This window comes from Felis catus, chromosome A3 (genome assembly GCF_018350175.1).
Source record: "Felis catus isolate Fca126 chromosome A3, F.catus_Fca126_mat1.0, whole genome shotgun sequence".
NCBI lineage: Eukaryota > Metazoa > Chordata > Mammalia > Carnivora > Felidae > Felis > Felis catus.
This window is the reverse complement of record NC_058370.1, coordinates 108,182,938-108,206,808: the sequence shown is the minus strand read 5'-3', so window position 1 is coordinate 108,206,808 and position 23,871 is coordinate 108,182,938. Positions and strand designations below refer to the sequence as shown.

The following is a 23,871-nucleotide window of genomic DNA, read 5'->3' as shown; positions in this document are numbered from 1 at the left end:
GGGGAGAGAGAGAGAGAGAATGAATGAATGAATGAATGAATGAATGAATATATCCCAGGCAGGCTCTGCCCCATCAGCAGAGTCTGATGTGGGGCTCGAATCCACCAATCGTGAGCTGAAACCAAGAGTCAGATGCTTAACCGACGGAGCCACCCAAGTGCTCCAACGCACCACCTTTATTTTTTTTAAGTTTATTTATTTATTTCAGAGAGACAGAGACAGACAGTAGTACAAAGGGGGTGGGGTGGAGAAAGAGCGAGAATCCCAAGCAGGCCCTGTGCTACCAGCGCAGAGTCCAACGCAGGGCTCCAACTCCCAAAACCAAGAGATTGTGCAAGCCAAAACCAAGAGTCGGACGCTTAACCAACTGAGCCACCTAGGTGCCCCTCCAATGTACCACCTTTAGAGCCTCTATTTCAAGTATCCCATTCAGGTCATCCAATCTTTCCATATGACTGACTAAAGTTCTCCCATTCCAACAATTTTCCAATCTCGAGGATTGTTCTCATTGAGCTTATCATTTTTTACTATCCATACCAATTTCTTGTCCTTCTCTGCCCAGACTCCATGAACAAGCAATATTACCACTCCTTTACAATCACCCTTAACTCCTGAGACAGACCTCTCTCCCTCCATTATACTTGCCAGCAAAATTACAATGATACACCTCAGCTTTCCTTTCCCCTGTACCATAGCAATATCTACAGAGTACAAATTTACAGCTTCATATTTCAATGGGTCACTGATCAATGCCAGACCATCCTACTCTATGTATCATTTTCCAGTCCCTGAGACTATTTCACGTATTTTACCTCCAGCACTACATCTCCAGTACACCCTCCAACTCTCACTCTGGGCTGATAACCATGCCCTATAGTTCCAAAAGGAAAATGGGCCCAATCAGGTAAGCTTCCCACTATCAACCCCACCACCGAACATGCATATACTTGTCCTCTGCCTTATCTATTAAAATGAATCATTTCTCCTTGCTCTCAGATTTATACCTTGGATCCTACCTCTTTTCATTTTCTCATACTTTATTCCTGGAGTTATCTGCAGTATCTTCCGCAACATCCATTTCTTCTTCTCTACTGGTTTATTCTCAATGGCACAAAACGTAACTTACCATTATCTATTCTAGACAAACCCTCCATAACCCCAGGTCCCGCTTTAGCTAATGCCCCATTTCTCTGCTACCCTTTCAGCAAAAGGCCTTGAGAGGCAGATCCTTCCTGCTACCTTCATTTCCTTTCCTCTCATTCTCCCCTTAACTTGCAGCCCACCAATGTGATGTTTGTCCAAGTCTCCAAAACCAATGTTCAAGTCTCCATCCTGATCTTACTCCACATCTCTCAGCATCATCCGACAGTTTCATCTCCCTCCTTCCTGAAAGACTTTCTTCCTTGAGCTCCCAAGACAAAATACCCAGCAGGTATTTCTCCTAAGTTGTCAGCTGTTCTCAAGTTCTCTTAGCTGGGTTCTCCCCGTCTGGCAGGCCTCTAATATTGCAGTCATCCAGGGTAACAACCTCAGCCAGACAGCCTTCTCTTCTCTCTACTTTCTTCCTATGGCACCTCATCCACTACCACAGCTTCAACTACCACCTATATGCCAAGGACCCTTAAATTTGTATCTCTAACCTAACTTGTCCCACAGCTTCAAATGCATATGTCAAACTGCCTATTTAACATGTGCAATTGGTCATCTAACAGATGTCTAAAACACACATAACAAATACAGAATTACTAATAAAACACACAGGATTACTGATTCCATCCACCCTTTAAGTCTTCTCCATTTCACTAATAGTACTTATAGTACCACCTCATTGCTCAGATGTCAAAAATTCTTTAAAAGTTTTTCTAGTACACTTCAAATAAAATCTAATCTCTTTACTACAGTCCCCAAGGCCACCTGTAATTTAGCTTTCCAATCTCATTTCATTTCATACGCCCGCTGGCTCACAATGATCCAGCCATATAGGCCTTCTCTCTGTCCTCAACTGCGCTGCACTCATTCTTGTCTCTGCACCTGATCTTGGCTACCTGGAATGCTCTTCCCCACGCCTGTCACAGGATTGTCATCTTCTCATCATTCAAGTCTCAACCAAATGCCATCTGCTCTGAGAGGCCTCCCATGACCACACTATTTTCAACATTATCTTACTTTAGTTCATAAAGTATTTGTTTACATGTTTCACCACATGTTTACTGTCTCTTTGAACTAAAATATAAGCTTTTCAAGGGTAAGAGTCTGCCTTATTTACCACTATTTGCCAGACAGTGAGATCATAGACTGGCACATAGTAGACAGTGAATACATTTCTGTTAAATAACTGACATGAACAAGTTCTTCACAAAAAAATTCAACTGCCAGAAGACAAAGAAATGCCAATTAATTAACAGTATCAATTTCTACCCAATAGTAAAGATTTTATTTTAATGATACCCTTTGTGGGCAAAAGTATAGGGGGAAAACAACAGGAAATTTCAGGCACAACCTTCCTAGTATATATCATAACTCTTAAAAACGGACACATCTGGGGCGCCTGGGTGGCGCAGTCGGTTAACCGTCCGACTTCAGCCAGGTCACGATCTCACGGTCCATGAGTTCGAGCCCCGCGTCAGGCTCTGGGCTGATGGCTCAGAGCCTGGAGCCTGTTTCCGATTCTGTGTCTCCCTCTCTCTCTGCCCCTCCCCCGTTCATGCTCTGTCTCTCTCTGTCCCAAAAATAAATAAAAAACGTTGAAAAAAAAATTTTTTTTTAAAAATGGACACATCTTCTGACCAGCTATGAATTCATCATGACAAAACCATCATGTATAAAAACAAAAGATATCCTCGCAGGTACACAGTAATGCTGTTTCTAACCGTGAAAACTTATGTGTTACAATCATTAAGGACTGAGTAAATAAATGTGATTTATATAACCAACTACTATGCAGCCAGCTAAAAAACCACTGGCATAAAAATGTTAACACGGAAAAATATTCATGAAATGCTTTCCAAACGAAAAGCAAATACACAAAATAAGTCCTTTATATGAATAAAGTGTACTCATATACACATACATGTGTTTACATGTAAGGCAGGCGATGGCCAGGCCTGCTACAGGTCCGAGGACACTGCAAGAAATGGAACACAAAAGCACAGAACAGGGTCACAACAAATAACTGCCTTTTCTAGCAGCTGCACCACTTGCTGACTACAGATGATGTCACTCTCCAAGCCTGAAAGCATACATGATGGCAAACTAGGTTTTGTGGCTGACAAATTACTCACTGCACAGACCACCAGTGTAGCCCACCCTCTGCGAGGACCTGGGGACGCCCCGGTGAGCCATGTCCACTCACGTGCATCCTTATCTTATTTGTCCTCTGTGGTGCCTGTTCACTGGTTCATGGCAGGCAAGCAAATTAAGCCAATCTCAGTCGTGTACTCTTGCCAATCTTTGAACTTCCACCAGCCCTTTGTGGTCTACATAACTGTGTGGTTCCTATATGTTTATGTATGTGTGGGTGTTTGTATATAAACATACAAGAAAATCCAGAGAATCATCAGAAGTTGACAGTGTTCATACACCTGGAAGAATGACAAACGATGCTTAGTTTCTTCTTTTTATTTAACTGTATTTGTTGACAGGGTTCACACACTTGGTAGAATGATGAATGATGCTTAGTTTCTTATTTTTTATTTAATTGTATTTTTTTTTTTTTTTTACTTTCATTACACTCTATGTTAACTAACTGGAATTCAAACGAAAAGTTTAAAAAAATGTTACAGGCTTTGGTTAATCAAAGGATGACTAAGGAAACCAAATATAAATTAAAGCCACATGAATAAGACTGTAAGTCCCAGTGACATAAACACACTAACTTCACATTTAAGCAAACAATTTTGTCCACATGTCTGAATAAGTCTTCATTTAGTGTCAGGTTCAAACTGGATATCAGCTGCTTAAAAAAAAAAAAAAACAAAAACAAGGAACAAAATAACAAACTTGGACGTAATTCTTCATTACATACACTTAAGTATTTCAGATTTGGTTTTTGTTTTTCCAAAAATCATAGACAGTCCATCAGAATTTTAATTTAGAAAAATGTAAACATGCCACCATGAAGTTGTCTCCCTCCACCATATTCCAAATCTAGCCTGAATCTTATCAATCCTCTCAGGCTAACTACCAATTCGCAGAAGAACATATTAAATGATACCACAGGGAGGCAATCAGCAAAATCCAGACTGAGGGAATAATTCTACATGACAAATAACCTAGTTTTTTTTTCAACAAAAAATTGCAAGGAAAAAGAAGAGATTTTTTTTAAAAAAAGAAGGAGAGATAAAGAAGGAATATACAAATATAAAAGAAATTTGAGACATATCAACTAATTGCAGTACGTGGGACTTACTTGTTATTAGGAAACTTATTAAAGTTGTTGAAAGACAACAATGGTATTGTGGTTATATATTTTGATCACTTTACTGAGGCATATTTTAAAATCATGTAATTCATCCATATCAAGAGTACAATTTAATAGTTTTTTTTAGTAATCTACGAAGGTGTGCAACCATTACTGTAAACCAGTTTAGAATATTACCCCAGTAAGATTCCTCATGTCCATTAACTGTTAGTCCACACACACACACACACACACACACACACACACACACACACACACAAACACACACACAAACACACCAGCCCACTAATCCACTTTCTGACTACAGATTTGCCTCTTCTGAACATTTCACACAAGAGGAATCATACACTGTGTAGTCTCTCATGTCTGGGTCCTTCCACTTAGCATGTTTTTAGGTTCATTTATGTCATTGCATCCATCAGCAGTTTGTTTTTATTGCTGAATAATATTTCACTTTATAGACATATTTTGTCTCTTCATTTACCAGCTGATGGGCAGTTCTTTTCAACTTCAGGCTACTGTGAATAATGCTACTATGAACTTGTATGTGAAAGCTGTGCAGGCAGATGCACAAGAGAAGAACTGCTGGGTCATTTGGCAAATTAATGTTTAACTTTTTAAGAAAAACGCCAAACTGTTTTTCCAAAGTAGATGCACCATTTTATGTTCCTGTAAGGGTTCCTGTTTGTGGTTATACTTTGAGTTCTTATCCTTTAGCCATACATGCTGAAATATTAATGATTTGATATTTGGGGTCTCATTCAAAATTACGAATGGGAGAAGGAGGGTGGTGGGTATAGATGGAATATGGTTGGTCATATCTCGAGAACTGGAGTACTGTTAGTAGTAATAACAGCTACTTACTATAGAAGGTACTACGGTACTTTGTTCCAGACACTGTTTTAAGTGCTTTAGATATATTAGCTCATTTAATCCCTACAACAACCTTAAGAGGAAGCTACTGTTATTAGTTCCATTTTAGAGATCAAGAAACAGAACCAGAAAGCTTAAGCAATGTGGCAAAGCCAGGACTACAATCAAAGTAGCCTGGCTTTAGACCTGTGTTTTTAAACACCGGGCCATATATTTCAAGCTCACCAACAAGTGATATGTGAAATTAAAGTATTCAAAGTCAGGTGGCTTCTATGAAGATCTAGGTAGGGAACCCAATGTTAAGTAAACTTAAGGGTATATGTAGTAACATATAAATGATAATAACCCTGTTATCTCTGGATAGAACATGAATGATTTTTCTTCTGTTTATTTAATTGTATTTTCTACTTTTAAAACAATGATCAACATATGCATGACAGTTTAAGATTCACATCGTAACAACAGAAACATTGCATTAATCAGAAAACAAAGGACTTGATGAACAGAAAGATTTTTCAAGTTCCTAATTTTTTAAAGGAAATTTTAAGAGGTACTGAACAGGTACCGTGTACCAGACACTAAGTTCAGTGCTATGGACACAAACTTGACCAAAAGCCTTGGAACAAAGAAAGGCATTTCTAGAATGACAATACAGATGTGGTTAAGTGCTCTTAGAGCAGAGCAGGAAGACCTGAAACAGGAAACACTAAACTGATTGGAAGGAATGATGTATGTACAAACTGCTTCTAATTAGAGACGATTTCATCAAATAACAGAGCCACTCCTTACTGATTACAAATGAAGACCCTGCTTCAAATGCCAAATCTTCACTTTTTTTTTTTTACCTCAGATTTCACCAACTTTAAATATCCCCTAAAAAACAGAGGAGATTCAAAGAAAAAACTATCGTGTATGTTAGAGTATTAATTAGACTATACAAAATCTGTAAATATGTGTAACTAAGAAAGTATTTTTTCATTCATTATATTTAAGTGTGGTTTGATCACAGTCCATCAACACATCCTTAAATTTCATCTTAATGGCACTTCTAAAAAGTCTACTGATGATCTAAATCAAGGGCAGGAAAACTACAGCTGCAGGTGGCCTGGTTTGCTAAGAATGGTTTTTACATTTTAGGGGGAGAAAGGAGACAGAGAGGGAGGAAAGAGGGGTAACTGTATGCAGAGACCACATATGGTCCACAAAGCCTAAAATACTTTACTATCTGGACTTTTCAAAAAAAAAAAAATGCCCTCCTTAAAACAACAAAAACAGAAACAAAAAAACTACCAAATGGATTTCTGCTCACACCAGGAATAAAACCTGTTTTTACCAAATTCATGTATTATCAATTTGTTGTGAAGGAAGCCATCAGAAAGGCAGTACCATCACTATGGAACTCAGTCTAGACACTTAGCACAACTACTTGTTTATGATAGAAAAGAGAAAAAAAGAGGAAGGATTTTTAAAAAATTTTTTTTACTGTTTATTCATTTTTGAGAGACAGAGAGAGACAGAGCACAAGCAGGGGTGGGGCAGAGAGACAGGGACACAGAATCTGAAGCAGGCTCCAGGCTCTGAGCCGTCAGCACCAGAGCACGAACCGCGAGATCATGACATGAGCCAAAGTCAGACGCACAACCAACTGAACCACCCAGGCACCCCGAAGAAGGACTTTTAAGAGAGGATAAACAAGCGTATGTAGTTAGCTCAGAAAGACATGGGTTTTGTAAAGGGTAGGGGATTTCAGAGAGAAAATATAGCTGAAGCAGAAAAAAAAAAAAGCAGAGTCATCTAGGGGCTCTACAATAAGCTGCTCAAGTTGGAAGGTAACTAGTATTACAATATTAATGACTCATAAAATGGGAGGGTTAGGTCTACTGAGAAAACAGAGGAGACCCAGAGAAGCTACCTGCCCAAGTTCACACAGCAAGAGTGTGGGACAGAAAGAACTGGACTACAGGCACTCCAATCTCAGTTCAGTGTTTTCCCCCTGGCATCACAATGCCCTCTCAGTATAGGACAGTGCTAACCCAGAAAAACAGCACTAGAGACTGGTGACAAGTTAGCTCAACTGAGTTAGAAGGAACAGTCTCTTCAGGAGTTCTCCTCCTCCCCCCATTATGAGTTATTTTTTCAAGAAGAACTGAGTCAGGTGTCTACAGAACTCAAAGAGGAGGAGGAAAGAGTAGTCCCCAGTTCTATTTCCCAGATGTTAGGAACAATCAGATAATGCTGACCAAACATCATTAAAATCAGCCTTAAAGATATGCAGTGGCTTACAGCAATAAGAAACATCAAATTTCAGTTTACCTGGTTCCAGTTTTATTACTTTAATTGCTGCCAATTCACCAGTGTTAACATTCCGTGCCTAAAAGAGAAGAAAAAATAACTGTAAAAAAAAGTTTTCATGAAAAACTTTATAAATGTCATTTTAGTTTACTGTTTATTTTCAGTTATACAGAGATAATTTTTTTTAAATTTTTTTTTTCCAACGTTTATTTATTTTTTGGGACAGAGAGAGACAGAGCATGAACGGGGGAGGGGCAGAGAGAGAGGGAGACACAGAACCGGAAACAGGCTCCAGGCTCTGAGCCATCAGCCCAGAGCCTGACGCGGGGCTCGAACTCACGGACCGCGAGATCGTGACCTGGCTGAAGTCGGACGCTTAACCGACTGCGCCACCCAGGCGCCCCCAGAGATAATTTTTAATGCAAGAACTGTAAAGGGGGTTTATATCTACAAAGCAAACAATATATTCTTTACAATGAATGCCAACATTAATTCAAGTGTAAATTTAATAACAGTGATAATAATAATTAACACATACAGAGACTTCAGGATGTGCCAGGCACTGTCCTAAGTATTTTTTATTAATTCATTTATCCTCACAACAATCTTATGAGGTAGGTACTAATATTATATCCACTTTGCAGATGACAAAACTGAAACACAGACAAGTTAAAGAACTTGCCGAGGCCATAGTGCTAGTAAGCAACAGTAATGATTCTAATCCAAGAAGACTGATTTCAGAGTCTGAGCTTTTAAGCATTACACTTTATTGCCATTCATTCTAAGTCCATTTAAAATTTTGAATTCATTAACTAGCCTTAAACTTTTAATCTTAAAAATCTGAGAATATGAAAAGCTAATAATTTATAAGTATATAATAATATAAATATAAAAACAGCCCCCCCCCACGCATCTGTTTAAACACAGCTGATGGTACAATCAATTCAGTGCAGTTCAGTACAAATCAAGTATATTTCACAAGCCATATATTAAAAATAAAAATTATTTAAGAGATCAATCAATAACATTAAATTGCTGGTATTTGCAACTGTAATTATGTAATAAGCTGAAGCTGTCTTTTCAATTTGTATGCAAATGGCAGTAATTCTTTGTCAACTTAAAATGTTTTATAATTTGATCAGAACTTTCAAAATACTTGCAACTGTTATAACTGTTACATAAAACTGCTCACTGAAACTTAACTTTCATATCAGCCAATGAAGATCAATACACACAATTCACTGATCACAGAAAGATACAGTCCTGTGAGCTGAACTGCAACACTCTCATATTTTTTTTTAAATTTTATTTATTTTTAACTAATCTATACACCCAATGTGGGCCTTGAGCTCACAACCTCAAGATCAAGAATCACACACTCTGCCAACTGAGCCAGCAAAGCGCCCCACAACACTTTTTTATTACTGGATTGGTGAAGATCAGTGAATCATCTACAAGTAATGATAGCAGCATTAACAACAGAACCCTTCTAAGAATACTGGGGCATTAAAAAGGTCAGATGATAATCTAGGAAGGTAGATATGGGGCACGGCCATTGCTGAAATATAAAATTTAACCTTTTAACTCAAAGGTGTTAAAAAGATCTCCCCCTACTGGGGTGCCTGGCTGGCTAAATTGGAAGGGCATGTGACTCTTGATCTTAGGGGTTATGAATCTGAGCCCCACGAAATATTTTTATAAAAGAGAGATCTCCCCATATAAATTAAGAAAAAATTTTAACTGAAATTTTTAGGGAAAATTCATTCCTTCTGAAAAAATTCCCATAACCAATGAACACTTACCATGGCCAACTTATTATAAGCAGTACAAAACAGATTTGAACAGTTACTTCAAACTAAACTTAGTTTCTGTTAAATGAGATAGACATTTCAATATAGTGCTAGATAAGTGCTCATTCCCTTCTCTTGAATAAGATACACACACACACACACACACACACACACACACACACACACACACTGAAACAGAAATAAAATCAGAACACCATTCTGGGAGCATTTTGTGAAGGGCCATCAAAGTGTACCTGTACAATACTCAGGTATATCACAGAAACAGGACTCATAAATCTTCTCAAACATTATCACAACTACTTGCTTTTTCTCCTCACACTTCATGAACCTGCCCTGTCAGGCTCCCCCTAGACACTCTGTCCTCTAACCCCCATCTTTTCTAGCACTTCTCCAAATAAACGAAGACAAGATGCTACTCTTCCCACTTCTCAATTCTCCATTTAAAAATCCTGCCATGGTTTTGTTTTCTGTTCACCCAAAGAAATTCAGGGGCGCATGGGTGGCTCAGCTGGTTAAGCGTTCAACTTCAGCTCAGGTCATGATCTCACGGTTCATGAGTTTGAGCCCCGCACTGGGCTCGCTCCGAGCCTGGAGCCTGCTTCGGATTCTGTGGTCTTCCTCTCTCTCTGCCCCTCCCCCATTCATGCTCTGTCTCTCTGTCTCTGTCTCTCTCTCTCAAAAATAAATAAACATAGAAAGAAAGAAAGAAAGAAAGAAAGAAAGAAAGAAAGAAAGAAAGAAAGAAAGAAAGAAAGAAAGAAAGAAAGAAAGAAAATCAGAGTATGGGTGATTCCATTACAGAAGAGCAGAGAGGATATGAACTCACAGAAAGCCAGGATGATTTTTTATAGCTGAAATTTTGTTCCTAATTGACCACAAGAGGGCACAGTGTCTACTGACAACACAAGTTACAGAGAGTGTCCAAAATGGCTACTGGACACAATGTACAACTCTCTTCTAAAAACAGATTTACTAATAGTTAACACCAGCACATATTTAACAGAGAAACTGGGACAGCAAACTATTTATCAGTAGCACTTATCAGACTGAAGTCAATGTTTACTACAGGCGTGACTTCACATATAATTTTTCAAAATTTAAATCATTCCAGAATTTTAAGGATAACAAACGAGTCCTTAAAATTATGATTCTTTAGAATGAACAAAAAAACAGAAGACACCTAATGATTACTACTTTTTTTTACCTTCTGAAATATTTTCCAGTATGTAACTTTATTTGACAGAACTAAGGTAATTCACAAAAAGAAAAATTACAACAAAAAACCCAGACAAGTTGAATTTCTGAGCTTTTCTGCATCAAAACGCAGCAGACAGACATTTATTAACAAAAAGTCTTTAAAGCATTATGATTCATCAAGAATCTTGGTTTTGGGGTTCCTGGGTAAGCTCAGTTGATTAAGCAAGTGTCAGATTCTTTGATCTCAGGGTCCTGAGATTGAGCCCCATGTGGATCGAGCTCCACACCCTGCATGGAGCCAGCATAAGATTCTCTCCCTCCCTGTCCCTCCCCTGCTTGCATACGAGCTCCTGCGCTCGCTCGCTTGCTCTCAAAAAAAAAAAAAAAAAAAAAAAAAAAAAAATTCTTGGTCTTCTAGCTAAATCATGTTTTGCTGTCTCTAAATTTACAATGGTCAAGATTATATACTGAGTTAAATATAAAAAGTAATAGTTATCTCCTATACTCTGCAACTACTAATCTTTTTGCAATCACCCAGAACAATTTATTAGGAAGAAAATGAGAACAAGGTAAATATTATAAAATATTGCCATGTACAAAGTTAAAAAAAATTTTTTTTAAGTTTTATTTACTTATATTGAGATGCAGGGCTGAAACCCACAAACCATGAGATCATGGCCTGAGCCAAATCATGAGTCAGACGTTCAACTGAATGAGCCATTCAGGCACCCCTAAAGTTAAAAATTTTTAATTCAGTATCAATAATGTGAAAATTTCAAACTTGCTCAGGGCAGAAAACTGAGGATAAATATTCTTAGCATCTAGACCTAGGAGTTGTCTGTCACATCATTGGCTTGCCCACCATTCTTCACTTATTTTGAAAGTGATATTCAGATCATGTTGTTCTTGAACGGAAAACTCTTCAGGAATACACACCATTGCTTTAAAGACAAAATTTAAGGGGCACCTAGGTGGCTCAGTCAGTTAAGCATCTGACTCTTGCTTTGGGCTGAGGTCATGATCTCGCGGTTGGTGAGATCTAGCCCTGCACAGGGCTCTGCACTTGGGATTCTCTTTGCTCCTACCCAACTCCTGTGGGAAGGAAAGGGAAAGGGAAGGGGAAGGGGAAGGGGAAGGGGAAGGGGAAGGGGAAGGGGAAGGAAAGGAAGGAAGGAAAGGAAGGAAGGAAAGGAAGGAAGGGAAGGAAGGAAGGAACCCTTTTTATAAAGACAAATCTCAAATTCCTTGTCAGAGAATTTAAATTTTTCACTAATTACAACACTTTTCATAACAGCTTTTATTGAGATATAATTCACATACCATAAAGTTTACCCTTTCAGTGCATACAATTCAGTGGTTTTAAGTACATTCACAGTTTCATAACCATCACTGCTTTCTAACTTTGGAACTTCTCATCACCCCAAAAAGAAACCCTACACCAATCAATTAGCAGTCACTCCCTATTCCTCCTCCTCCCAGTTCCTGACAGCTACTGGTCTACTTTCTACCTCTATGGAGTTGACTACTCTGGATAGTTCATAAAAATAGGATTATACAAAATGTGGTCCTTTGTGACTGGCTTCTTTCACTGAGCATAACATTTTCCGGTTCACTCATGATGTATTGTGTATCAGTGCATGATTCCTTTCGTTACTGAATATACTCCACTGTATGGAAGTACCACAATTTATTTATCGATTTGTCAGCTGAAGGATATTTAGGCTGTTTCCATTTGGGGGCTATTATGAATAATGCTTCTATGAATGTTAGAGTACACATTTTTGTTTCAAATTCTCTTGGGTACAGACAGACCTAAGAGGGGAAGTGCCGAATCACACGGCAACTCTATGTTCAGCTCTTTGAAGGACTGTCAAACGTTTCTCCAAAGTGGCAGCACCATTCTATATGGTCACCAGCAATACACAAGGGTTCCGTATCTCCACATCCTTGCCAACATTTGTTGTTACGGTTTTTATTTCAGCTGTCCTAGTGGGTGTGAAGTAGTATCTCATTGTGGTCTGAGTTGCAGTTCACTAATGACTAATGATGTTGAGCATCTTTTCATGCTCATTGGCCATCTGAATATTTTCTTTGGAGAAATGTCATATTCAACTTTTGCCCATTTTTGTGTTGTCTTTTTATTACTGACCTAGAATTCTTTATAGATTGTGATGTAAGTCTCTTATCAGTTACATGATTTGCAAATATTTAATCCCAACCTGTGGATTGTCTTGATTTTCTTGATGGTGTTCTTTGAAGCACAAAAGGTTTTAGTTTTGATCAAGTTTTTAAATTTATTTTTTGTTGCTTGTGCTTTTGGTGTTATAGCTAAAAAACTAATGTCTAGCCCAAGGTCACAAAAATTTTTTTCTTATCTTTTCTTCTAAGCATCTTAGAATTTTAGCTCTTCATTTAGGTCTATGATCCATTTTGAGTGAATTTTGGCATGGCGTCCAGGAGAACTCTAATTTCATTCTTTTGCGTGCGTGTATCTAGTTGAGAAATATAGCATTTTAACTATAAAACTCTCTACTATATTGCCCCCGTCACTTCCTAATTTGCATTTTTGTGCTGCAGCCAAACTAAACAACTTGCCGTTCCCCAATGCTATCCACACGTTTGCCCTTTGGAACATACTGCCGAGACCAATGCTTGCCCCAACTCCTTCCTGGGCCTAACTCCTAGATAATCCTTTAAAGCTCAGCTTAGGTCATCATCACTTCCCCCATGCCTTTTTCCCTATCTCTATTCTGGCTTGGACATCCCAAACACACACACTCCCAAAGATCCTGGGTAACCTTTCTCAAATGGGAGTGGGCCTGGTTAGGAAAGTCCTACAGATCTAGAACTGGTCTCAGTTTAGAGGGGATTTTGCAAACTGTTATGATTCAAAGGTATCCCAGAAGTCAGCCTGGTTCAGTCAGCCTTTTAGAGGCCATTCATGATGGAATTTGGGAAAGGATTTTTCTGAGATAATTTCATGCTGACTACTGCACCGTCTCTAACTATCAGAAAAATATCCCTTGAGTGTGAGAGTGGGAGTAAACAACATAATCCAGAAGCAATCGTTAAGAAGCAAAAAGTATGCTATATACTATATAAAGTGAGTTAGAGACCATCACTACCAATAAAATAATCTGACCATCGACTATGACCAAGCACTTCCAGGTATTCAAAGCTTACACCTTAGAAAGGTTTGTCTGACATGAATATGAAGAAGAAAGGTTCAGAAATGGGAGTGAAGATATGTGAAGTTTAGTCCTGCCAGTAACTAGCAATGGGATCTGAGCAGGTGATTTCCCTGTGTCTTCTTCCCAATTATGTTCCCGCAATTTAAAAACAAGAAAGTGAATGGGGCGCCTGGGTGGCTCAGCCGGTTGAGCGTCCGACTTCGGCTCAGGTCATGATCTCGCGGTCTGTAAGTTCGAGCCCCGCGTCAGGCTCTGTGCTGACCGCTCAGAGCCTGGAGCCTGTTTCAGATTCTGTGTCTCCCTTTCTCTCTGACCCTCCCCCGTTCATGCTCTGTCTCTGTCTCAAAAATAAATAAACGTTAAAAAAAAAATTAAAAAAAAAATAAAAACAAGAAAGTGAAAAAAGGCTATTTCTAACGTTCCTTACAAAGGTCAATGTTTACATCGAATAATTAAGTCTAAATTAACAGATTCCATATACTAAACTAGCTACAACAACAGCAACAACAAAACACCACCACTGGTTTTCAATCAACAGATTTAAGACAGGAACCATAAATCTGTACTTAAAGCTACTGAGGTACTTCTGACATCCCACCAGGTCTGGAGACATGGTATAAAGCACTGTGCCATGAGTTTCATAAAATAAATACCAACTTCTAAGTCTGAAAGGGGTGTTACAGGGACGGCTTTATGAAGGAGATTACCATTTAATCAGAGGTTTGCAAGATGGGCTGGATAACAACAAACACAGAAGAGGGATGGGAAAGAGGGCATAGAAAGAAAAGCATGAGCAAGGGCACTGGGACAGAAAACACGGGCTATTTTGAGTGTAAACGGAGGGCCACGCCTCAGGGTACCTCCCATATAAATACTCCCTTACAGAGGGAGATGGCTAACCCACAGTCCCTGCTGAAGGAATAGTTTTGACTGCTTTTCCAGTTACTTGAACAAGTGTGAGCCTACCACAAGGGCAACTAAATACACTAGAAGACTGATAGCCAGAGTGATCTCAGTCCCTGGTTTGCTTAGGACACTCCTAGTTTATGCATAAGTCCTAACAGAATTCTTAATAGTGCCCACTTTCATTCTCAAAATTATAATTAAATTTTTATTTAATTTGAATGGTAAAACACAAGGTCACTCCACCAGTAAACCCTGAGCTGACATGAAGAAAGGATATAGGCCAGATTCTCTAACATAGGGGTCAGCAAACATATCCGTTTTTTTTTTTTTTTTTTAATTCCAGTGTTCTATTAGTTTCAGGTGCACAATACGGTGATTCAGCAGTTCTGTACATTACTCAGTGCTCATTATGATAAAGTGTACTCTCAATCCCCTTCACCTATTTCACCCATCCCCTCCATTCACCTCACCTCTGGTAACCACCTATTTGTTCCCTGTAGTTAAGAGTCTGTTTCTTGATTTGAAACAGGTCCATTTTTATAAAGTTTTTCTAGAACACAGCCATGTTCATTTAAGTACTGTCTATGGCTGCTTTCACAATACAATGGTAGAGTTGAGTAGTTGAGAAGGAGACCATATGAAGTACCTGAAAGACCTACTATTGGGTTGTTTACAGGAGAAACTGGCTGACTCTCACTCTACAACAGCGTTGTCCAACAGGACTTTCTGCATTGATGGAAATGTTCTGTATCTGCATTGTGCAATAGACTGCCACACGTAGTTATCGATCAACTAAAATATGTCTAGTACAACTGAAAAACTGAATTTTATATATTTGTGCATACAGTATAATATTTATATTTGGGAGTTTTAATTTTCTGAGGCATTACTACATTTAAAATGTATTAGTTTCAGGTGTACAACAAAACTTGATATATGTACATACCGCAAACTGGTTACCACAATAAATTTAATTAACATCTACCACCACACACACTTAAAAGTTCTTTTTTCTTGTGATGAGACCTTTTAAGAACGATTCTCTCACCATCTTCCAAATATACAATACAGAACTGTGATCACTGTAGTACATGCTGTAGATTACATCCCCAGGATTTATTTAGCTTATAACTGGAAAAAATCAACTTTAAAAAACATAGTTCTAGTAGTTTCAACACATGTATAGACTTGTATAACCATCATCACCAGCCAGAAGCAAAAAAGTTCCATTACTGCAAAAACTCCCTTGGAAGTTATATTCTTGCCTCCCCCAACCCTTGGCAACCACTGACTGGATCTTTGCCACTACAGTTCTGTCTTTTCAAGAATTTCATATAAATTTAAACATTCATTATGTAACTTTTTAAAAAAAGTTTTAATGTTTATTTATTTTTGAGAGATATGCAGAGCATGGGCAGGGGAGGGGCAGAGAGAGAGGGAGACACAGAATCCGAAGCAGGCTCCAGGCTCTGAGCTGTCAGCACAGAACCCGACGCAGGCCTCAAACTCACGAACCATGAGCCAGTCAGACGCTTAACCGACTGAACCACCCAGGCGCCCATCATCATGTCACTTTTTGAAACTGTCTTCTTCCACCAAGTGGCTGCATGTACCGTTAGTTCGTTCCTTCTCATTTTTTTAGTAGTTTTCTATTGTATGGATATACCACCATTCATCCTCTACCAGTGAAAGCTAGCTAATAATACTAGCTAGTTTTAGTTTTTGGTGACTATGAATCAAGCTTCCTAGAAATTTGAGTACAGGTTACAAAAATACCCAGGAGTGAAACTGGGTCATATGATAGGTATATGTTTAACTTTGTAAAAAACTATCAAACTCTTTCTAAAGTAGCCGTACCATTGTCCATTTCCAGCAGCAATTTATGAGTGTCCCAGTTGTTCTACATCCTTGCCAGTAACTGGTATTGTACTTTTAATTTTGGCCATTCTAACAAGTGTGTAATGGCATGTCGTGGTGCTTTCAGTTTGCACTTCCCTAATGGCTAATGATGTTGAATATCTATTCATGTGCTCACTTGCCATCCTTTGGTGAAGTGTGTTCTAATCTTTTTCCTATGTTTTAATTGGGATGTTTATTTTCGTATTGTTGAGTTTTGAGAGTTCTTTATATATTCCAGATACAAGTTCTTTTCATTCTCTTAATAGCATCATTTGCAGAGTGTTATGGCTGAATTGTGTGCATTCATTCCTAAAATTCGTATGTTCCCAATACCTTAGAATGTAACTGTATTTGGAGACAGGCCTTTTAAAGAGGTAATTCAGGTTAAATGAAGCCATACGGGTGGCTCTAATCCAGTAGGGCTAGCCTTCTTACAAGAACAGGAAGGGATCCAGAGATGTGCACGCACAGTGAAAAGACCATGTGAGAAACAGGAAGAAGGTGGCCACCTGAAATCCATGGAGAGACTGAGGAGAAGCCAACGCTACCAACACCTTGATCTTGAATTTCCAGTCTCCACAACTGCGAGAAAATAAAATTTCAATTGTTTGAGCCTCCCAATCTGTGGTACTTTGTTATGGCAGCCCTAGTAAACTAATACAGAGAGTAAAAGTTTATATTTTTTATAAAGTCTAATTTATCCACTATTTTTTTTCATGGACTGTGCTTTGGTGTCATGTCCAAAAAAATCTTTTTGCTCAATCCCAATTTTCTCCTATGCTTTCTTCTAAAAAAGTTTTACATTTAGATTTGATACATTTTACTTTAATTTTTATTTAAGGTGGGACACTTAGGTCGAGGTTTTTTGTTTTTGCAGGAATATGTCCAACTGTTCTGTTTGTTGAAACGTCTATCCTTCCTGCATTGAACTGCCTTTCACCTCTGTCAAAATCAGTTGGCTATACCTGTGTGGGTGTATTTCTGGATTCTATATAGATTCGCTGATCTTGTGTCTATCCCTTACTAATACTGCATGCAGTCTTGATTACTGTAGCTTTACAAAAAGTCTTAAAAATTAATTATTATGTGATTCCTCTTTTTCAAAGTTGCTTCAGCTATTCAAGGTCTTTTGCCTTTCCCTATACATTTTAGAATCGACCTGTCTGTATATATATTTTTTAATCCTGCTGGGATTATTTGGAATTGCATTAAATCTATAAATCAATTTGGAGAGAACTGATATCTTTACTATGTAGTCTTCCAATCCATGAACACCAATCTCTGTTTAGGTTTTCTCTGGTATCTTTCATCAGTGTCTTACAGTTAACAGCATACAGATCCAACACATTATTTTCATTTTAATAGCCATGTGTAGCTAGTGACAACTATATTAGACATCACAGGTCTAAAAAGTGTGAACTTGGAAATCCTGAGAAACAGTACCACGACACAATGTAACCCAGTGTGAAAACTATGCCATAAAATTATGCCAGTGTCTTAGCAAGCAAGACCTTTGGCAAAGTAAAGATTTGAAGAAGTAGAAAAGATACTATGAGGAGATAGTTAATAAAGAACAGAGAATAGAACAAATGCGCAGAAAAAAATTATAAGAGACCATGAGAAAGGAACAGATCTCCAAAGCTGCCTTGAGTTCCTGACAACTTTCCAGTTTCATATCACACGTTATCTTTACAATAGCCTCTATTTTCCAGAATCACCTTAAATCGCTCTTTATTTCTTAAAACCAGATTTTTAAAAAAAAATTTTGTTTTATTTTAGTGACAGAGCATGAATGGGAAAGGAGCAGGAGAGAATCTCAAGCAGGTTCCACACTTAACATGGAGCCACACACGGGGCTCAATCCCACAACCCTGGGATCACGACCCGAGCTGAAATCAAGAGTCAGACACTCAACTGACTGAGCTACCCAGGTGCCCCTTTAAAACCAGATGTTTAAAGATCTAAATTTCTGGGACTATATGGTGCTAATTAAAAAAAAAAAAAAAAAAAAAAAAACGATTAGGACTATCATGCTAACTTTTTGTGAAAAATGCACTTAGCAGGGGCGCCTGGAGGGCTTAGTTGGTTAAGTGTTCGACTTCAGCTTAGGTCACGAGCTCAGGTCATGATCTCATGGTCCAGGAGTTCAAGCCCTACCTCTGGCTGTCTGCTGTCAGCGCAGCTCCCCTTTTGCAATCTTCTGTCTCCCTCTTTCTCTGCCCCTGCCCCACTTGTGCTCTCTCCCAGTCTCTCAAAAATAAACATTAAAAAAAAAAATGCACTTAGCAAATGACTGCATGTAGTGGAAAATAATCTGTGCATGATAAAAGGCAACATAATCAATTATACTTCAAAGTTTAATTCAGAATTCAAAGTGGGCTTATTCTGTATCAGTAACGTTTTTCAATGGCAGACTACAAATGTCAATTTAACTACTAATACGGTTAAAACTTAACAGTGGCATTGAGTTTGGGAAAACATAAGGGTGCAGATAACCAAATTCCAACTTCCTATTATAGAAGCAACAGCAGCAGCATCTCTGGCCCAGTAGTGCTCAAACCCCAGTGTAAACAGAAATTACCTGAGGTTTTTGCTTTTGGAAATACATTAGCTGAGATATGAGAATCCCTCATATTACAAATACCTAGATAAAGCAAATAAGATACAACAGGTAAAGTCTTTATTTTGAGAGAGCAGGGGGAGAAGGGTAGAGAGAGAAGGAGAGAGAGAATCCCAAGTAGGCTCCAGGCTCAGCTCAGAGCCCAAGATGGGGCTCAAGCTCAGGAACCATGAGTTCATGACCTGAGCTGAAATTAAGAGTCAGACACTTAACCAGCTGAGCTACCCAAGCGCCCCACAACAAATATTCTTTTAAATGCAATGCTAAACTCACAAGAAATCCACAGACAGCAAAAATATCTGTTGAATGTGTTTATTTAATGAAATTAGAGTGGTGCGCAAGAGCTAAAACCATGATCTTAGCTCAAACTTCAAATATAGAGAACTGAGGGGCGCCTGGGTGGCTCAGTCAGTTGAGCGACTGACTTCAGCTCAGGTCATGATCTCACAGCTTGTGAGTTTGAGCCCCGCGTCGGGCTCTGTGCTAACAGCTCAGAGCCTGGAACCTGCTTCGGATTCTGTGTCTCCCTCTCTCTCTGCCCTTTCCCCACTTGCACTCTGTCTCTGTCTCTCTCAAAAATAAATAAACATTAAAAAAAAATTAAAAAAGAAAACAAATATAGAGACTTGAATTTTGATTTTTATTAGATGTGATGAAAGGTGGAACTGAGACCACTACTTAAAACCAGCAATACCCGTGAAAGGCCACACCCTTCAGTGAGGGGGCTGGGCATGTCTGGCCACTAACAAAGAGAGCAAATAAAAACACAACCATATGAATCAGGACTTCACTGGAATGGGGTCCAGTGAAAATTATTACAAGCCTGTTCTCAGTTAAGTATAAATTTACACTTCTTACAAGGACCAGGGCCTCGAGCCAATAAATGAATTTCAGCTGTTTCTAGGTTGGTGGTAATGCAAGGCACCTGTCAGAAAGAGAAGCAAATTCTCTGAAGTCAAACATACCTTCAACCCACATCCCAGGAGATTCCTAAATATGACTATTATCCAAATAGGAAATTAACAAAATTATCAAACCAAAAGGAAACAAACTACCACAGCAGCAAAAGCTATAAAAAACAGAATTAAACCTGCAAAAATTCAAATTTTGGAATTTACAGATATATAATATAAAATTACAATTAGGTATGCCTTAAAAGTTTACAGAAATTGGGGCACCTGGATGGCTCAGTTGGTTGAGTGGTTGACTTGGGCTCAGGTCATGATCTCATGGTTTGTGAGTTCAAGCCCTGCATTGGGCTAACTGCTGTCAGCACAGAGCCGGCTTTGGATCCCCTATCTTTCTCTGCCCCTCCCCTCTCCCACTCTCAAAAAATAAAATAAAAATGTACAGAAATAAAATATTGAATATATAGGCCAGAAATAAGAGGCTAACAAAAATGACTAGGCAGATAGGAAAAAAAAAAAAAAACAACAAAAAACACCTAATAGAATTTCTGGGGAAAAAATATATAATCCTTGAAATTAAAAACCTAATTGGAGTAGACACAGAGAAAGAATCAGTAAACAAAATGATCTGAATCAGGAAAGAAAGCCAAAGAAATAAAAGACATGAAAGAGATTAGAAGACATCTTAAAACCATCCCGTCTCATTAAATCTCATCTCAAGAAAGAGAGATTAACTTACATTTGATTAAAATTTCAGAAGGAAAGAACAGGAAAAAAATGGAGAAGCAGCAATACTTCAAGGGACATTGGCTGAAATTTTTCCAGAATAAAGAGAGGATGCCATATTCAGGAGACACTAAAAGTCCCAAGAAGGATAAAAAAGAAATCCACATCCAGACACATCAGATGAAACTGCAAACTGCCAAAGGCAAGGAGGTGATCTTTAAAATCAGACAGAGAAAGGTTCCTATAAAGGAACAATTAGACTTCTCAGAAAAATAATAGAGGTCAGAATACTACTCTGGTAAGAGTAATTAAGTCATTTAGAATTGCATTCCTAGGTAAAAACATCATTCAAGAAATAGGACAAAAAAAAAAAACCCATACATTTTTTGATAAAAACTGAGTTAACCACCAAAAGGCATGGAATATATATCCTTCTAAAGGTATAGTTCAAGATTTTAAAAAAAGGTTCAAGACAGTCTAAATGCCAAAAGGAGCAAAAATAATTTGGCAATCTTGGGTTGATATAAACAAACACTGATGACTGTAGAGAGCAGTAATAATAATGTCTAATTTATGCCATTTTTTAAAAGATAGAACTCAAATACTTAACAAATGGCATGTAAATGGAAAGGTGTGATTGATATTAAAGGGCTCTCGGGAATGTGTATTATTTAGGAGGTGTGGAGTTAGCGAGTAATGTGAGGTCTTAAAATTAGATACATGTATTAGTAAGAGTAACTTCTAGAATAGTAGAAGTATACAGCAGTGATGCTTAATTAGGGCGGACACTAGCCCCCTGTGTTAGAAAGGAAGTGTTTGGGAATGTGTGAAGGCATTCTGGGGATGACAACGCACTTGATAGGTAGGAGCCAAGGATTTTAAATGTCCTGCTGTGCCTATAAAGTGCCACAGAGTAAAAGTCTTAGCCAAAATGTCAATAGCCCTATAACAGTATGAAATAACATATACAACTACCAAAAATGGAATTTAAATAATTCAACATGGAAATTAAACAATAAAAATCACCTATAAATGTGTTTCAAGTCACAAATTCTTGGGCTTCACCTATAACAGATTCTGAATCAACAGGTCTGTGACGAGACCCAGGAACTTACAGTTTTAATAACCCCCGAGCAACTGTGATACAATCCAACAACCACACTCTGAGAAACACTACAGCTTAATGAAGGGGACGCAGCAGGTGAAGAGGGTTTCAGAGACTCCCAGTACAGGCAGAGGTTCCAGAGCAAGCACGGCCCACTGCTGAGGAGAAATCCAGCAGCAGGGGGTAGGCGGTGGCCATTCACCTGCACATACCATTAGGAGTCCCCAAATCAGAAACTGCGGATCAAGAAGAAAAGAATTTTTCTAAATTTAACAACAATAGAAGTAGAACAATGCTTTTCCACTACGTAAAATAAAATGTTCTTTAATTACTGGAAATGAAATTACAACAGAATGACTCAGGACACCATCATTAAACAATTGAATCCACAAACCATAAAAGAACCACCTATAAAGCAGATGGTGGGAAGGCCTGTCTTCAGAAGCCCCGGCCACACTCTGACCTACACTCTTTGAGTAAATGCCCTTCATTCACTAATTCCTAACATCCAGGATGCGACTGCCACAGGACAGCAGAATAGTATTTCTGAAAGATACTAAATATATTCTGGAGGGGGGTGGGGGGAAAGAGTTTCTTGCACTGAAAACAATACTATATATTCTCTTCCTAGAGATTAACAATGTACAATAGTACATTAAAAGAGTCTGAAAAGGGACACCTGGGGGGCTCAGTTGGTTAAGAGGCCGACTTCAGCTCAGGTCATGATCTCACGGTTTGTGAATTCGAGCTCCACATCAGCCTCTGTGCTGACAGCTCAGAGCCTGGAGCCTCCTTCAGATTCTGTGTCTCCCTCTCTCTCTGCCCCTTCCCTGCTCATGCTCTGTCTCTTTCTCTCTCTCAAAAATAAACATAAAAAAAAAAAAGAGTCTGAAGAGTTTACAGTAAGGAAATCCATTTGCTTTTGACTCCACTCTCTCACCATGATTTGATTAAAAGGAACTCCCAATTCTTCCCCATTTTCATTAGCAAATTTAAGATTTAGAAAATGATGTTCACTTAAGTAAATGTTTTTTATTCCCTGCTGTATCCTCTGGCACCTAGGACAGTGTCTCGAACAGGAACTCAAAAGATGTTTGCCGAATGAGTAATTAATACCAGTTGCATGCTGGTAAATGTTTAAAAAATCAGTTTGGGGGAAAAGGAGAGAGCAAGCCTTGATTGGTGGTATTTTACATTGTAAACACGCCCACCATGGCTACCAGAGCTTGAAATCTCTGAACACAGATGCTCATAATCTCACTAGCACAAAAAGGCTCCAGAACATTAATGATTAAAATGCTAAGTATAGTTTATTTTATGAAAATACAGAGTTAACACCTCACAAACTAGTATTCCTGAGGAATGAAGACTGACTTTTCCAGGTAATGGGATGCTACGTTAGGTGGAAAAATGTACATTTTTTCAATTCAAAGAAATACTATATATTTATTAAGTGTGTGGTACAAAACTTAGCATTTTCTGTTAACTCAGTATTGTCAATTACCTATAAACTGTCATAAAGTGATGCTTTCAAAGGTTACAGAGATATACAAAGCTAATTGTCCTTTACTAAATCATGGGTTCTTAACCTGGGACCCAAGGATAGGTTCAGGGAACCCAAGATGCCTCTGACACTGAATGCAAACTGATAATATGTTAATGCATCTTTCTGGAAAGAAATTCTATAGCTGCCATCAGGTATCTCAAAGTGTCCATAACCCAAAGATTAAGGCCCACTTTTCCAAGAAAGGAACTGAGAAGAACTACAAAAACAACCATAAAACAAGTAACAAAATGGCAATATGTACATACCTATAAATAATTACCTTGAATGTAAACAGACTAAATGCTCCAATCAAAAGACACAGGGTGATGGAATGGATAAAAAAGCAAGACCTATGTTTGTGCTGCCCAGGAGAAACT

The 23,871-nt window shown here is 38.4% G+C and overlaps 1 protein-coding gene across 3 annotated transcripts in view; it reads right to left on the bottom strand.

The window, feature by feature from the left end:
• Positions 1-23,871, bottom strand: part of MAP4K3 (mitogen-activated protein kinase kinase kinase kinase 3) — a 206,172-nt gene that overhangs the window by 132,312 nt on the left and 49,989 nt on the right. For all 3 annotated transcript variants that reach the window (XM_023251934.2, XM_023251935.2, XR_002741245.2), the window contains exon 2: positions 7,607-7,664. In XM_023251934.2, the coding sequence (XP_023107702.1) occupies positions 7,607-7,664 (58 nt within the window). The remainder of the gene's footprint in view (positions 1-7,606; positions 7,665-23,871) is intronic.